Source organism: Colobus angolensis, unplaced genomic scaffold (genome assembly GCF_000951035.1).
Source record: "Colobus angolensis palliatus isolate OR3802 unplaced genomic scaffold, Cang.pa_1.0 Scaffold237, whole genome shotgun sequence".
In the NCBI taxonomy this organism is placed as follows: domain Eukaryota; kingdom Metazoa; phylum Chordata; class Mammalia; order Primates; family Cercopithecidae; genus Colobus; species Colobus angolensis.
The window spans coordinates 384403-396813 of NW_012115566.1; the positions used below are offsets into that span (position 1 = coordinate 384403).

The 12411-nt window shown below is 45.4% G+C and overlaps 1 protein-coding gene across 10 annotated transcripts in view; it reads right to left on the bottom strand.

Moving 5' to 3' along the window:
- Positions 1 to 10138, bottom strand: part of MOG (myelin oligodendrocyte glycoprotein) — a 14084-nt gene extending 3946 nt beyond the window's left edge. For 7 of the 10 annotated variants that reach the window (XM_011944860.1, XM_011944857.1, XM_011944859.1 and 4 more), the window contains exons 1-5: positions 9822 to 10138; positions 7326 to 7673; positions 2697 to 2810; positions 1313 to 1333; positions 1052 to 1072 (exon numbers count right to left, since the gene is read on the bottom strand). In XM_011944860.1, the coding sequence (XP_011800250.1) occupies positions 1052 to 1072; positions 1313 to 1333; positions 2697 to 2810; positions 7326 to 7673; positions 9822 to 9918 (601 nt within the window). In that variant the 5' untranslated portion in view covers positions 9919 to 10138. The remainder of the gene's footprint in view (positions 1 to 1051; positions 1073 to 1312; positions 1334 to 2696; positions 2811 to 7325; positions 7674 to 9821) is intronic. The other 3 variants (XM_011944862.1, XM_011944863.1, XM_011944861.1) reach the window with 2 other exon arrangements.
- Positions 10139 to 12411: the final 2273 nt, after the last annotated feature.

Sequence of the window (12411 nt, forward strand, 5' to 3'; positions counted from 1 at the left end):
CCGGCCATTGCACTCCAGCCTGGGCCACAGAGCTAGACTCCATCTCAAAAAAAAAAAAAAAAAAGGAAGAAAGAAAGAAACATTTATGTTGCTGTATCACAAATGTGATTATTGGTTGATAGCTATATTTCAATACAATGATTGTTTTTGCAATCCTATGTGTTCTGTTTTATGTGTATATTTAAAAACATTATTCTGCAAAGGGGTCCTTTAGACTTTACTGGAGTGCCAGAGAGATTCATGGTACAAAAAGGAGTTAAGACCTTTAATAGTCACGTCCTCCAAAACAAATACTATTCCTCCTCTTTGGGTGTGTCAAGACGTGTGTGTGTGTGTGTTCCACAAACTGGTCTAATTTTATAAATCGTAGGTTAGAACTCTGTGTGTCAGGTGACAAAAGTATAGTCACCTACAGGCTCAGGAGGACGGGCTGTGAAGGAAGTTTGCTCAGAGAAGGTACCATCTGTGCCCTAATGACACCTTCTAGTTTCTGCAACATTTATCTAACAGATATTTGGGTGCTCTTCTGTTGGCATTGTCTTTAGGCATTGGGTGATCTGCAGTGAACAAAAAGGCTAGAAACCATGTCCTTGGGGGGTCAATTCCTACTGGGGCTTGGTAGCTTTTCTATTTGTCCATGAGGTCTTCTCTGATTAGTCATGTTCTGTACTCATGGAAACATCCTGAAATATAAGTACAGGTGATACAGTTGTGTCTTGTTTTTCTGTTCGTTTTACCTCCCCAACCAGACATCAGGTTTATGTGTAAACGATCTATATTCCTGAAAAGAGAAATCATGTGCATAAGGAGTTAAGCAGAATAAGATAACGTTTTTGTAAAGCAGTTAGAATAGTGTCTGGCACATAAAAATAGTACATGAGTAATTTTATTATGATTTTACCAATCCTAAATGCAAATGACTTCTATTTTAAAGAAAGAAAAGAGAGGAAGGGACCCAACCAGGAGCCAGGGGTCCTTGTTCCTCCAGGTGACTGGAACTACAGTGAAATGCCAAATTGACCTGGGAGGGCCTGGATATGCCAGAACTTACCAAAAGTCCGGTGGAGATTCTCTGAAAGAGAAATAAATGGAAATGGATTTAGTAGGGCACTGGAAAAGGATCCTTTATCCTGAGTCTTTGTTATTTAATTACTTAAAACTTGCTCTAGGCACGACACACCCACCGTAGAGAAAGGGAAACTAAGGGAAAAACAGGGTATTGAGAGGAACAGATGGTCCGAGAACGCGACCATTTCCATTATGCCAAAACACCGAAAGGCAAGAATTGAGAGAAAGGATGACTGTAACTCACCTATCTCTGCTCGAAGTTTTCCTAAAATAGAAAAAGGCAACATTTTAGTTCCTGCATGCTCTGACTCCCGGTGGGGACCCTTCTACACCCAGTGCCTGGGCCCCTTGTGCAGCAGGCTATTTCTCTGCAGCCCGGAAACAACCTTAGGAGAGTCAGAAGAGCACTGGATTTAAAGCCAAGGGTTGCGGCTCTTTCTCTAGCTATAGTCTAGATACAATAGCGAATAAAGAATGTGAGCAATGCCCCAAACCAGCACAAGGATCTACTACCTCCCAGCTGCTCTTCGCCCGTTTTCTTGGATTCTCAGTTCATAGTGCTGCTCCAGCCCACTGTGTTGCCACTTCCCATCTGAATGAGGAAGGAGGAGCTGAACATTTAGTGAGTAGCTAGCTACTCTGTGACTGGATTTGTAGTAGGCACTTTGCATGACTTTTATCCTCCCTACAATGTAGGAGGGAGGATGTTTTCTCTATTTGACAGACAAGGCAATTGAGGCTTGGAGAATCTAAGAATTTTGCTCTATAGTTCAGTACCTGAGATGGAATTCAAACCCAGGCTGCCTGACTCTAACATTCAGATTCTTTCTGCTCAGCCATGTGGGCCAAAGGCCTTTTTCATGTGGGAGAAGTAGACAAGCAGGCATCTGGGATGAATTCAAGGTGACAGAAAGGACTTTGTTGTTGATCCCACCAACACCCATCCCCCAAAAACATTCCCCATACCCTCCTTGCTACTTTCTCCTCTCCTCTTAGTAACAAATGAGAGGTGGGGCATGGGGAGGAGTGAAGACTCTTCCTGCTCTGGCATTGGGGAGACACTTGGTAGGGGGAGAAGGCTCAGAATGAAAGCTCTAGGCACAAAAGAGGAGCGTCATCAGCAGCTGAACCAGCTGAACCTGAGTCCTCAGTGTTGAATGGAGAAGGAAACAATGTTTGAATGCCTACTGTGTAGCAGACACTTTCACTTCAGTATCTATTCAAAACTCCTAATAGCCTAGACCTGTCTGACTTTGAAGCTCATACTCTCCCAAGTCGCATGGAGCTGCTAGGTATGATACAGAGGCCTCAACTCTACCACTTACAAGTTATATTGGTCTGAGTAAGTCACTGAACTACTCCTGGCCTCAGTTGTATCCTCTGTAAAATGGGGTTACTGTATGCCATAGTTAGCTCATAGGGAAAGCTGGGTCCGCTTATTCATATGAAAGCATTCCGTGAGATGTAAAACTCTTTCATCATGGAGTTATTTTTTTTCTTTATCACTCAGTAGTGAGAAGAAGTTCTGAACCCAGAAGTCACTCACAAATACATGTTTAGCGGTGTAACTCCAAGAAGCCAGCTCATTTAAAGGAAGGATCCTGATCCACCCACCCTCCGCCTTGTACCTCTCAGTCTATACTGCAGGCAGAGGAAGACGAGGCCGACAGTGATCTGCAGAAGGAGCACAGGCAGCACCGCGAGGAGAACCAGCACTCCAGGGCTGACCCAGTAGAAGGGATCTGAAAGGCAGGACCGACATTGCCCAGAGCTGAATTCTCAACACTCAGCATGGTGCCTGGGGCCCAATAAATCAGGTCAAATAAAGAAATGAATATCATCAGGATTCAAAGAAGGTGACACAGAATTGGTCCCTGAGCTTAGCCTTGATGGAAAAATGTTTTTTTCCAGGAAATGCTATTGATTTAGAATGATAAGTAGTTTAAAGTCAAGACTGTGCACGCCTGTAATCCCAGCTACTTGGGAGACTGAGGGAGGAGAATTGCACGAACTGGGAGTTGGAGTTTGCAGTGAGCCAAGATCACACTATTGCACTCCAGCCTGGGCAACAAGAGAAAAATTCCATCTCAAAAAAAAAAAAAGAAGGTAGCTTACACAGGATTTGGTAACTGACCAGATGTGCAGACATGGAGTAGGTTGAGCAATGAGGGAGGGGGACCTTCACTTTTGTGGCTCCCATCTATTTCCCATTCTAGGTCTGCTCCTCAGCATCCAAAAGCCCTGCTCTAATCTCCATGTGCCATGCTGCAGCTGAAGCCCTTTTCATCTTGATCTCTGCTTTAAGGGAGCTAAGTAAGGATATTGACATCAAAGGTAAGGATACATCACAGCCAATAACGTTAAACTGGTCCAGGAAGGTTGCTCAGGTATAATTACAGTCCTTTAAGCTGTAGACTAAGGCTCCTGTTTATTATTGTGTTCCCTAGAGGAAAATGCAGCAAACTTTACTTTCAAGTTCTTAATGGAAGTTACCTGTAGCAATGTGATTTAGTGGGTACATACTTAAGGGGTTTTTCTCCCAACCCCCCATATTTTTACTTTCGCAAATAATTAAAAAAGAGAGAAAAGCAGACATTATTAGCCTCCGGATGTAAATCAACAAGAAGTATAGAGTATCACTGATGAACTATACTTGTCAAAGTAAATCAAACACGAATGTCATTGCACTTCCACATCTATCAGTTTACAGAAAAACACAGGGCATGGAGGACCGTATTACATAGCAACATGGGAATGTCATCAACAAAATTCAGACCATGGGAAACCCTAAGGGCAAAGGTCAACAGGTGGGTCTTGTTTGAATCTCACTAAAAGAAACCAACTGTAAGAGTATATTTATGAAACAATCAGGAAAATTTGAACACAAACTGGGTATTTGATGATACTAAGAAATTTTTGTTGAGTTTTTAAGATGTGATAATAGTATTGTAGTTATTTATGTATTTATTTTTATTATTTTGTGTGTTGTTTTTTTTTTTTTTGAGATGGAGTCTCACTCTGTTGCCCAGGCTGGAGTGTGGTGACGCGATCTCAGCTCACGGCAAGCTCTGCCTCCCGGGTTCACTCCATTCTCCCATCTCAGCCTTCTGAGTGACTGGGACTACAGGCACCTGCCACCACACCCAGCTAATTTTGTTTTTATATTTTTAGTAGAAACAGGGTTTCACCACATTAGCTAGGATGGTCTCGATCTCTTGACCTCGTGATTCGCCCTCCTCAGCCTCTAAAAGTACTGGGATTGCAGGCGTGAGTCCTCGCGCCTGGCCTATTTATTTTTTAAAAAGTGTTCCTTGCTGGGTGCAGTGGCTCACGCCTGTAATTCTAGCACTTTGGGAGGCCAAGATGGGAGGATTGCTTGTGCCTAGGAGTTTGAGACCCGCCTGAGCAACATGGCAAAACCCGGTCTCTACAAAAAATACAAAACATTAGCAATGTGTGGTAGTGTTTGCCTGTGGTCCCAGCTACTATGAAGGCTGAGGTGGGAGGATGGCTTCTGCCTGGGAGGCAGAGGCTGCAGTGAGCAGAGATCATGCCACTACACTCCAGCCTGGGTGACAGAGACAGATCCTGTCTCAAAATAAAAAAAAAAAAAAAGAAATGATCATGCTGCCTAGGATTTACCTCAGTAATTGAGTAGGGGAGGGTGGTAATGAGTGGGGAGCCGGTGAAGTGGGTGGTCCCTGGATTGACAAGTGCTGCAGCAAGGTGGTAGGTGCTTGGAGGCTCATTATAATATTCTCTCTGCTTTGTATGTTTTTTCTTTTTCTTTTTTTTTTAGACGAAGTTTTGCTCTTGTTGCCCAGGCTGGAGTGCAATGGCACAATCTTGGCTCACTGCAACCTCTGCGTCCCGGGTTCAAGCGATTCTCCTGCCTCAGCCTCTCAAGTAGCTGGGATTACTGGCATGCGCCACCACACCCGGCTAATTTTGTAGTTTTTAGTAGAGACGGGGTTTCTCCATGTTGATCAGGCTGGTCGCGAACTCAGATCTCAGGTGATCGGCCTGCCTCGGCCTCCCAAAGTGCTGGGATTACAGGCATGAGCCGCTGTGCCTGACATTTGTTGAAGAGTTTAAAGAAAGGATTAGAGACAACTAGTAATAAAATCACAAAAATGACAAGAAAAAATAAGTAAAAAAGAGAGATTAGAAACTCTTCAGAGAAAGAGCAGAGGTAGTTACACCTGAGACTTGCAATAATACCATTACTTCATCTCATTCCTAAATTTGTCTCAACTTCCTGGCTCCCAAGCCTAGACAAAGTGTCCCTTGTTTACTTGTAAAATAGTTTCTTTTTAGATTCTTAGGCATGCAGACTAAGAGGTGGGAACAGGAGGTTGGAATGTGGATAGCAACCCAAAAGACAACTTTCTCCCCTGAGGCAAAGTCTTTAGATGCTTTTCTTTTTGTCTTCCTTGTTTTTTTTTTTTAGAGGGAGTTCCGCTTTTCTTGCCCAGGCTGGAGTGCAATGGAGCGATCTTGGCTCACTACAACCTCCGCCTCCCGGGTTCAAGCGATTCTCCTGCCTCAGCCTCCCAAGTAGCTGGGATAACAGGAATGTGCCAAGCTAATTTTGTATTTTTAGTAGAGATAGGGTTTCTCCATGTTGGTCAGGCTGGTCTTGAACTCCCAACCTCAGGTGATCCACCCACCTCGGCCTCCCAAAGTGCTAGGATTACAGGCTTGAGCCACTGCACCCTGCTTGTCTTCCTTTTTTGGTGTGGTGAAACTGAGAGAGTTTGTTGGGAGAGGCAGTTACTGAGCTAGGAAGTTGTTGAGCAGCAAGAAAATCTGCAAACTGGAGAGGTTCTCTCTATCAAACTTTTTGACAAGTAGAATTTCCCCAGTGAAAACAGCTGTATGAAGAACATTATGAGACACACAAAGCGATTTCCATATCCCTGCAGGCAGTCTCTAGAAATAGTGCTTTGTTGTTCCACATACAATGCTGTCTTCTGGTCCCAGCAGTGCAATGGTCACTCACACCCCCAAGATACAATAGTGATCAATTGTCTGATGCTTGCACTGCAGGTGGGGAGGAGGAAAATGGAAAGGATCTGACCCCCGAGGCCCTCAAAGCAGTTTAGTTCTTCAATTAAATAGCAGTTAACTTTCAAAGCTCCACCTCCATCTGCTTCACCTTGTCCACATCTTAATCATCCTGAGATAGAGCAAAAAATAATCTCCAAAATCACCCATCATGCAAAACATGTTGAAAATGAAATTCTGAGGCCAGACGCTGTGGCTCACGCGTGTAATTCCAGCACTTTGGGAGGCTGAGGCGAGTGGATCACCTGAGGTTAGGAGTTCAAGATCAGCCTTGCCAATCTGGTGAAACCCTGTCTCTACTAAAAATACAAAAATTAGCTGGGCATGGTGGTGGGCACCTGTAATCCCAGCTACTCAGGAGGCTGAGGCAGGAGAATCACGTGAACCCAGGAGGTGGAGGGCACCATTGCACTCCAGCCTGGGCAACAGAGTAAGACTCTGTCCCCCACCCAAAAAAAAAAAAAAAAAAATTCTGCAGAATGAAATAGTGGAGGTACAGCCGAAAGGTGACATCTTCTTTCTAGAATTATATTTAGACATTTGCTTTACTTGCTTATTCACTAGGACCACGCACAGGCATGTGTGTGTGTGTGTGTGTGTGTGTGTGCTCATAAATACAGGGTTTTGTTTTTTGTTTTTGTTTTTTTTAGACACAGGGGTAGGGAGTGGGGGCAAAGGGTCTTTGCTCTGTCACCCAGGCTGGAGTGCAGTGGTGCAATCATAGCTCACTGTATCTGCAAACCCCTAGGCTCAAGCCAGTCTCCCACCTCAGCCTCCTGAGTAGCTGTGAGGCAAACCACTACGCCCTAGGGTTTTGTTTTTGTATCCTACATTCTGCAGCTTGCTCTTATCACTCAACAATACCTTACAGAAGGCCTCCAAACCATCTGGCATAGTGCTAAAATAATCTTTTTAATGCCTGCATGATATTCACAGTATGGCTACCATTGTTTATTCAGTCACTGACCTACTCAAAGGCATTGACTTTGATCCCAATTTCCTCGCTACTCTGAATAATGATGCAGCAGACATCCCTAAGCATATGAGTTTCTGCTTATTGATGTGTACGTTTGTATGGAATTAATTCCCAGGAGTGAGATGTTTGGGTTGAGGGATCTCATCTTAATTGAGAGAATGATTGTTCCTGGCCACCCAACACTTAATACCTAATATTATATGGCACTACTCACCTTCCACTTTCAATTCCATTGCTGCCTCCTCTTGGTAAGAATGATCTCGGAAGAAGCAGGTGAAACCTCCTTCATCTGAGAACCTTACATTCCGGATCCTAAGAGTCACCTTTCCCTCACCAATAGCGTCTTTCAGCAGCTCTGTCCGGCCCCGATATTCTGGTGCTTGCTCTCCATCTTGGTCCTTGCCATTTCTGTAGAGATGAACCACCCTGGAGAAGGGGGGCCGGTACCACCCCACTTCCATGCCTGTAGCGTTCTTCCCAGGAGATATGCGACATGGCAATTCCACTTCATCACCGACCAGAGCCCGGATAGGTTGTCTTGGTCCTATCACTCTGAACTGTCCTGTCCAAGACACCAAAAGGAAGAGACTGAAGGTCAGAGGGAACCTTGGCAAGTAAGCCTGTCATGGGAAGGGCTGCTTCAAAACAGGGAAGGAAGAGGACACTCGACTTTTAAATTAAATTCTAGATCCAGGGAGGAATGCAATTTTTCTCCTTCTTCTTCTTCTTTCTTTCTTTTCTTTTTTCTTTTTTTTTTTTTTTTTTGAGACTGTTGAGACTGAGTCTTACTCACTGTCGCCCAGGCTGGAGTGCAGTGCTGCAATCTTGGCTCACTGCAACCTCTACCTCCCTGCAATCTCTGCCTCCCTGCAAACACACACACACACACACACACACACACACATGCGCATGGTCCTAGTGAATATGCAAGTAAAGCAAATGTCTAAATATAATTATAGAAAGAAGGAGATGTCACCTTTTGACTGTACCTCCACTATTTCATTCAAGCGATTCTCCTGCCTCAGCCTCCTGAGTAGCTGGGATTACAGGTACCTGCCACCACGCCCAGCTAATTTTTGTATTTTTAGTAAAGATGACGTTTCACACTGTTGGCCAGGCTGGTCTCATACTCCTGACCTCAGGTAATCTGCCTTCCTTGGCTCCAAAGCGCTGGGATGATAGGCGTAAGCCACCACACCCGGCCCCAAGTTTCCTTCTTGAGAACAACAATAATAAAAAAGTCTCTGGTTATAGAGATATCATGAATATCCTGGACAGAACATTCTAGCAATCATCTCATCTCAGCATCTGCCCATCTTTTTGCCAACTGTAGCCATCTCTGACTCTTCAGTCTAGGCTTTAAGTTTCCCTCTTGGAATGTGGTGCAGCATCTTGAGGTTGAATCTTCCCATGGGCCTCCCTGTTAGGACTTGGCCAAATTGCTGCCTATTCTACCCTTAGAGGTTTTACTTTTGTCACTCCATCCACTTTAATTGTCTCTCCACCACTTCTCACTATTCAGTCCTTGTTCATACCCTGTTTCCCAAATTCTCCTCTGAGATCTTCCACCCTGGGGATGGCTCTATTTCACTCTTCCTTCTTCTGTATCTTCCACCTCACTGTGGCTCCTTGACCCTGACCCGAACAAGTTCCATGTTTTTTTCTATGTGGATGTGTTTCTCAAGTCAGGCTCTGAGCTACTAGGAGATAAAGCTGCTTTTTCCCCTATACCTGGAGAGTGGATGCACTGTGCCTCTGTCAGTCAGGTGGCTCCCTGAGGATGGGAATCTTTCTGTTGATTTCCCCTCTGCATGTGACAGCCAGGTTCCTTTAAAAAACTTACCGGTGCCTGATTATGCAGAGCAAAGTCTCAAACATGACAAGATATTATAATTCCACAAACATTTATTGAGATTTACTATGGACAGACACTGCTAAGCATGTTACATATCTCATCTCATGTAATCCTGATGGGAACTCCAAGAGGTTGCTATTCTTTTATCTCAAATTGAGAGGTGAAAAGACAAGTAAGAACTAGTTCAAGGAAAGCCTTGAGTTAGTCACATTAAGGAGTCTGGGCCGGGTGCAGTGGCTCATGCCTATAATCCCAGCACTTTGGGAAGTTGAGGAGGGCAGATTACTTGAGGTCAGGAGTTCAAGAACAGCCTGGCCAACATGGTGAAACCACATCTCTACTAAAAATAAAAAAAATTAGGCTGGGCGCAGTGGCTCACACCTTCAATCCCAGTACTTTGGGAAGCCGAGGTGGCCGGATCAGCAGGTCAGGAGATTGAGACCATCCTGGCCAATTTGTGAAACCCTGTCTCTACTAAAATACAAAAAAAGAAAAAAAAAATTAACTGGGCTTGGTGGCAGGCACCTGTAGTCTCAGCTACTCGGGAGGCCAAGGCCGGAGAATCGCTTGAACCAAGGAGGTTGAGGTTGCAGTGAGCCAAGATCATACCACTGCACTCCAGCCTGAGCAACAGAGGGAGACTCTGTCTCAAAAAAAAAAAAAAGAGTCTGGACTCCATCTTGAAGGCTGTAAGAACTACCCACGGAAGGTTTCTGAGGAAGGGAACTATGTCAGCAGGTCTATGTTTCAGAAAGATAATATAGCAACTTGAGGATGATTGAAGGAGCTAAGACCCAGGAAACTAGCCTTTCTGTTTTCAGGGTCTCCCCAGGGCAGGAAAAAAACATGTCTCACCTGCATAGCTGGAAGACACTTGGAGGAGCAGGAGGAGGAGGAAGGAGCAGAGGCAGCTGGGCAGAGAGGGTCTTGATAAGCTTGCCATCTCCACCATTCCTGGGGACAGAAAGCCCCCACAGCAGGGTCAGGCCAAGTGGAGGCCCTCGGGGTGCATGTCCCCTTACTGCTGAAAAGCCCGAGGGAAGATCTGGGAGGGCAGTGCTGCCTGGGCCCTGCCTCCACTCCAGTAAGTGCTGCAGCTGTGCCCGCAGAAACAGCCCCACGTCACCCTTGCCAGGCATTCACACAAAAGGTCTACAGACTGAGGGGATGACCAGGGTTTGCCTTCCCCACCCCCCACAGAGCAATGGAGCAGAGGCTGCCTGGTACTGGGCTTTCCTCCCCCATGCCCTCCTGGAGATCCAACCCTTGAAGGGTCTTGCAGGGGCTAATCGGTGGGGAAGGATCACTTACAGGACCGCAGGGAGAAGCTCGTTTATGGAATACATAAGGTTCCTCCAATCCACCCCAGCCCTACCAATTAGTCAAAAGAGAGAAAGTATGATTCGTTCTTCAAAACAGAAAGAAAACTTAGATTTTTTTTTCCTATTTCTATTATCTCACAACTGTCATCACCAGACCATTCTTCTTGATGTCTAACTTCCCTTTCTTCTACTGCAAATCCAAACTCTGTTCTGTATGTTTGCATATGTGATGGGTCACTCGGGATTTGTTAGTTTCTTGTCCCCAAAGAATGTTTTTAGGGAAGTCATGAGATGAACGTCAGGAGTGCTCAGAGAGGCAAGGTTGGAGGAAGGGAGACCAGCAAGGGCAGCAACTAACTGTGTCAGTCAAAACAAGCAGCAGGGACCGGGCGCGGTGGCTCAAGCCTGTAATCCCAGCACTTTGGGAGGCCGAGACGGGCGGATCACAAGGTCAGGAGATCGAGACCATCCTGGCCAACACGGTGAAACCCCGTCTCTACTAAAATACAAAAAACTAGCCGGGCGAGATGGCGGGCGTCTGTAGTCCCAGCTACTCGGGAGGCTGAGGCAGGAGAATGGTGTGAACCCGGGAGACGGAGCTTGCAGTGAGCTGAGATCCGGCCACTGCACTCCAGCCTGGGCGACAGCGCAAAACTCCGTCTCAAAAAAAAAAAAAAAAAAAAAAAGGCAGCAGGGACAGAGCCAGCATACAGGACACGCTCTCCAGCCTTCACATCACTTGCCAGTTTCCTCAGTGTCACAGGGAAGAGTGAGATCTGGAATGGAAACCTTTCTCTCACCTCTGGGCTCAGCTGAGAATTGCAAGGGTGAGACCAGCGTTGGTACCAGGTTCCAAAAATAGACTTCCCAATCTTAAGGCAAGTATGCCTCCTCAAATAAGGAAAAAAGGCTCAATTTAGAGCCGTGCCTTCCAATGCAGCAATCACTGCCTGCAAGTGGCCACTTAAAATTAATTACAATTAAATAAATTAAAAATTTGGTTTCTTGATTACACTAGCCATGTTTCAAATGCTCAATAGCACTACAGCTAGTGGTTATCTCATCAGACAACACAAATGCAGAACATTTACATCGTCACAAAAAATTATATTGGGCAACACAAAAATTTATATTGGGCAGCAAGGGGTAGAAACACAACGGAGACATACATTTCTGCTTTTGTCCGAGATGGGTGTAAGGAGCTAGAAGGACAGATTATGGTCAGCTGAATTTGGGAATTGCTTATTCTTTCACCCTGCAAGGCAGCTGGCATTTGGGCACAAGCAATGCTTGGCTACTCTGGTGCTGTGTGGTTGAAAGTCAAGATTGCAGGGGTGGATCCCATGGAAAAAGTGGCCGCTGTGGATCCCTGACTTTTTACTAAGTGGGGATTTTCTCCTTCAAAAACCTAAAATGTCCTGGGACACTCTTTCTCCCTGATGCATATTCAGGTAGGAGAGTTATGCACAAGATGTTTCTGGGCAGGGTTTGGGGGCGGTAGGATGTATGTAAGTGTCCAGCACTAAGCAAGCTGTCAAAAGCTGGATGGGAGATCAGGATGAGGCATGTGGGAGCAGGGAGGGTCAGGAGCTTGCCGAGCCATCACAGCCACTTTGGAGAAATCACAGCATCTCTGAAAACAACAACAAAAAATAACCACCTTACTGAGATCTTCTATGTGCTGTGGTTCTAAGTGGTTTACTTGCATTAACACCTTTAATCCTCACAACAACAAAACAAATATTGAACTATTATCACCCATATCTTACAGGGGAGAAAAGGGAGGTACAAAAGAGGTAAAGGAACTTGCTAAAGTCACACCACTAGAGAGTGGCAGAGCTGGGATTTCAAGCCAGGCTTTCTAGTCCTAGAACTGGCTCTTTTAACCACCACAATACAAGACCTCTGATGAGCTCAGCTTATTTACTTTCATGCCCTCAACTGCCTCAAATCTCCTGAAAGGGGAGGATTCCTGGAGCTGTGAGAGCACTCCCTTGGCTGACATGGTCTTTGGGCAAAGATGATATATACAAAGGAAGTGGAGAGGGGCCACCAGCAAAATGAAGCCAGTGCTGGTGCCACTTGAAGAAATCTGGGGTATAGGGGCTGGGCGCAGTGGCTCA